The 4114-nt window shown below is 36.5% G+C and overlaps 1 protein-coding gene across 1 annotated transcript; it reads right to left on the reverse strand.

The window, feature by feature from the left end:
- Positions 1-2891: 2891 nt before the first annotated feature.
- On the reverse strand, positions 2892-3844 carry LOC115920663 (putative uncharacterized protein DDB_G0271982). The gene is made up of 2 exons (XM_030977002.1): positions 3796-3844; positions 2892-3454 (listed from the first exon to the last, which is right to left on the reverse strand). Exons 1-2 carry the CDS (start codon positions 3842-3844, stop codon positions 2892-2894), a joined length of 612 nt encoding a protein of 203 aa, XP_030832862.1.
- Between the last annotated feature and the right edge of the window lie 270 nt (positions 3845-4114).

Below are 4114 nucleotides of genomic sequence, written 5' to 3' on the forward strand. Positions count from 1 at the left end.
TCGATGAATATCTGTAACATCTTCTTAGCTGCAGACAAGTTAAACGGAGGCAAGAAGGTCAGTACATAAACTTGCAGTGTTTAAGTTGTGGGAAATGTGTGTATAATTATGATATTTATGCCATAACTGTGAGACAGGTGCCCATGTAAAGAATTCAAGTTGGTGAATCTATGTATAAGAATTTATGTTGATGAATCTGTGTATAAGAATTTAAGTTGTATTAATTTATGTGAAGACTATTTAGGAAACACAAAGAAATAAATAGTAAGGTTAAGTAAATGGCAAGGTTTGGCATAATGCCTATGGGTCACGTCCAAATTTGTATTAAGGAACCTGTAATTATTACATGGATAAGGAACCTGTAATTATTATTGCATTTTTATTAATGCCCATTTTTTGTTGTTTGTTTTATCACAGTTTTTCACGCAGTGAAAAGGACGGCTTTGAAAGAAAGGAGTCAAAGAAATGAAGCTACGCTCATACCAAAGAATAAAAGAAACACTCCCGTAAAAACCTTGTTAACTTGTCGTTATTGATTGGCTGCAGTTACAATCATCTTTATCATCTTTATCATCATCATCACCATCATCATCATCACCATCATCATCATCACCATCATCATTATCATCATTATCATAATTATCATCTTCCTAATCATCACTATTATCGTCATTATAATGATAATAATGATAATGGGTTCTTGTATAGCGCTCATGTCAGTCAGATTTGACCCTCCTGGCGCTCCCGATTATTACCCTGGCTTTAGCACGGCTACCATACGGCGCTCTAGCATTTCATCAAGGAATAAATTCCTACCAGGTACCCAATTATAATCATCATCATCATGACATCATCATTATTCTCCTGCTCCTTATGGAGACTTCTGAGCACCTAATTCTCAACACTGTCCATTCCTTTTCTCCAAAATAATGTAGACAGGGTATTACAACTGATTACACAAACAACAGATAGGCCTAGTGTTGTTAATAGATCTGAGTGAACATTTACATTTATTATTTATACATTTTATCATTTCATTATGATAATATGAATACATGTGTGCAATTTGTTTTTGTAATGGCTCTTATCATAGCAAATGAGTAATGTGAAATACATATATAAAACAAATTTACAAAAAAGTTCGCGGACAAGCTCGATAATATTCTTTGATGGTACATACAGATAATATAGTACTTATTCATTTATCTATTTATTTAATTATTTATTTAATGTGATAATTTGTGAATGACAGCCAGTGGCAGAATCGCTCAAAACTTACGAAATACATTTGAAAACATGTAAGGATACATTCAATATAAGATATGATAATATGAATTACGGGTCAAATAGACAATCAACATATGAACAAACAAAAAATGATAAAAAGTGAAAACAGAGAAATCCATTGAGAATAATCTTTCTGTTAAATATTGATATCAAATACATGTGTAAGAATCCCGATATGATTATATACAAACTATTTATAAACAATTTGTTAATCCCCAGCTTATTTTAACTTGCAATAATATTGGAGACAACCTAGTCGCACCTTGGAATGACCTCCCCCTCCCCCGTAAAGACTAGTTTGCAGGCACAAACCCTGGTCAGTCGTTGTAAATAAAATTGTCTGCATTATGAGACTACAATATGCCCTGTCTTTTAGCCAGAAATTGACATAGCTAGGCTCTGCCCAAAGCTTTAGGATTTTGGATAAAGTGTTAACTTAGTGTCTGTGCCTGGAGACTTTAGGGGCAATCACACCTAAAGAAAAAAAAGTAAGATTTGAAAATAGATTTTTGCATCGCGATCCAAAAATCGGTTCTTTTTTGTTTGCGTGTGTGGAAAAAAAAATTTCACTTATCTTCGCGATTTGCATCGCGATCCTATTCGCAGTAAGTCTTTCGATTTGTTTAGAATAATCTCTATAGTTTGCATGGTGCTGTGTGTGTGAATGGTATTGAGAATCAAAAATCGACTTATTTAATCCCATGATTCACGCATGCGCAGTTCTGACGTTCTTGTCGGCGAGCGAGTATTATCCCTCTGTGTCAATGGGCTCAAAAAATGATTCCTTGCTTCGCGATCCAATTCGCACCCAATTGACACGTGTAAGCGGTGGCAAAATTAAAAAATATATATACATGTATATATATATATATATATATATATATATATATATTTTATAATTATTTTATATTATTACAAAAAAAAGTCGGTATTTGCATCGCGATCAGCATCGCACCAATTGTTATGTGTGAATGGGTCTAACGAACGTAATTACTGGTCCTGCTCTAGAGATTTCGGTATAGACATTACAAATTGCTTTATCATCAAAATAACTTAATGATGTGTTATTGATTAAAATGACTGATCTGTTTGAAAACTAGAAAATTAGAAACATTAACAAAACAAAAAAGTACCTTCTAGTATGGACAAGTCAGATAATTGGAGAATGGTTATATATACGTTTTAACGTAATAGGTCGCTTGTCGCATTATTACCTGCCCCTAATGAAGAATGTGAGGCCATACACAATGGGTGCACTTTTTATTTAATTTGCAATCATTTTTAAGATATCCCTCAGATGGCGTGTATTAGACTGCGCCAGTCGTCGACGCAGTTCTACGTCAGGCGCATAACGTCTCTCTTACAACGGGCATTATATTTCATGTAATGTTATTTAAAGCTTATTAGTACTAGTTAATAGGAGGGATCAGAACGCCCTGCAAGGTCACTGGACAGGTGGTTATCTCATCAACTCAGCTCTCAATTCACATAAGAAAAAGAGGATCATGGGGGACCAATGGTCACCGATTAGGCATTGTTTTATATATAGAGGGAGCAACTAGCTACAAGTAGGACAGTGTGGCTTTAAATGACAGCAGCTTACATTACATTATTTTACAACCACCTTCGTTTTTCTTATTAGCTTCCATGATTCGGCGGATCTCCACCTGCTTTTCCGCCTCTACCTTTTTAATGGATTCTTCATAGCGTCGGTCCCTCTCTCGCTCCTGTCTTTCTCTCTCCTGCTTCTCAGCCCATTCCCGTTCCCGCTCACTCGCACGTCTTTGCTCCTCAAACTCTCTTCTCATCTGATTTTCTCTCTCAATGAACTCCCTGTCAGCCATTTGTCGACGTTCTTCTGCTATTCGCTCCTCCTCTTGATTACGTCTCTTCTCTTCCCGCCTTCTCTCAATCGCCTTCTTGCGCTGTTGCTCCTTGCGCTGGTAATGCTTGAAGATAAGAGTCTCATCTCCATCCGTCATACACCGCTCCAGGAGAGAGAGCAGACTGTGCTGGTAGGGCTCCTCTAGTGCTATCTTCTCAGCGGTCAGGTTCGCCACTTCGAAAATGTCGCTTACTCCAGATACCTGCAGGACGGTCTTGAGATTCTCAACATGGTTCTTCTCTGCAACATCTACATGAGTTATGATAGCCACAGGGTAGCGTCCTAGTTTTCCAAAAGAGACAGGACATCGGAGAAAATATAAGAGAGTGGATCAGTTCACCACATTAAAAATATTAAAATGTGAAAACGTCCTAAATAGTATTACATACTCTATGAATTAAATCAATGAATATGGTCTCATGAAAATGATACTTTGATCCGGTATCGGTTTTGTTTTTCATCCACTGATCCCCTGCTTATAGTCCACTAGTATTGGAACTTGATTGGTATGCAAAATCAGAATTCAGTCAATATTCATTTTGTTATGAAATGCTTTGCAAACAAAGCCTATATCATCATTTTAAGGTGCTTGGAGAACAACCTGCGGCTTATCCAGATTCTACCCAGAACTGAGGGAGGGGCATGTCCAGAAATTCGTATCAATTTTCTCATGTGCATGCAATTTAGGGAGGGGGCGTACATCGGCTTTACGTAATGCGCTTGTAGGGTGTAAACCAAATTATTTATTTTGATTCTTCTCTACAATGGTCAACACAATCATAAAGGCTTTCAAAAAATCAAATCAAGGGCGATTTCAATAATATATTGCATTACAGACAGAGATTATAGTAGGATTATATCATGATGATGTCATGTTTGCACATGGTAATAGGTAGCGCACAAGACTTGTTATATAAAACGAAATTGTCTTAGGTTGATTTT

This window comes from Strongylocentrotus purpuratus, unplaced genomic scaffold (genome assembly GCF_000002235.5).
Source record: "Strongylocentrotus purpuratus isolate Spur 01 unplaced genomic scaffold, Spur_5.0 spur5_scaffold_9, whole genome shotgun sequence".
In the NCBI taxonomy this organism is placed as follows: Eukaryota; Metazoa; Echinodermata; class Echinoidea; order Camarodonta; family Strongylocentrotidae; genus Strongylocentrotus; species Strongylocentrotus purpuratus.

What these genes read in the sequence shown, in the direction of transcription:
- LOC115920663 (XM_030977002.1), bottom strand. Translation starts at nt 3,844, where the DNA reads ATGAGAAAATTGATACGAATTTCTGGACATGCCCCTCCCTCAGTTCTG. An exon ending in TGCCCCTCCCTCAGTTCTGG is followed by an intron (nt 3,455 to 3,795) that starts GTAGAATCTGGA and finishes TTGGAAAACTAG; the next exon opens with GACGCTACCCTGTGGCTATC.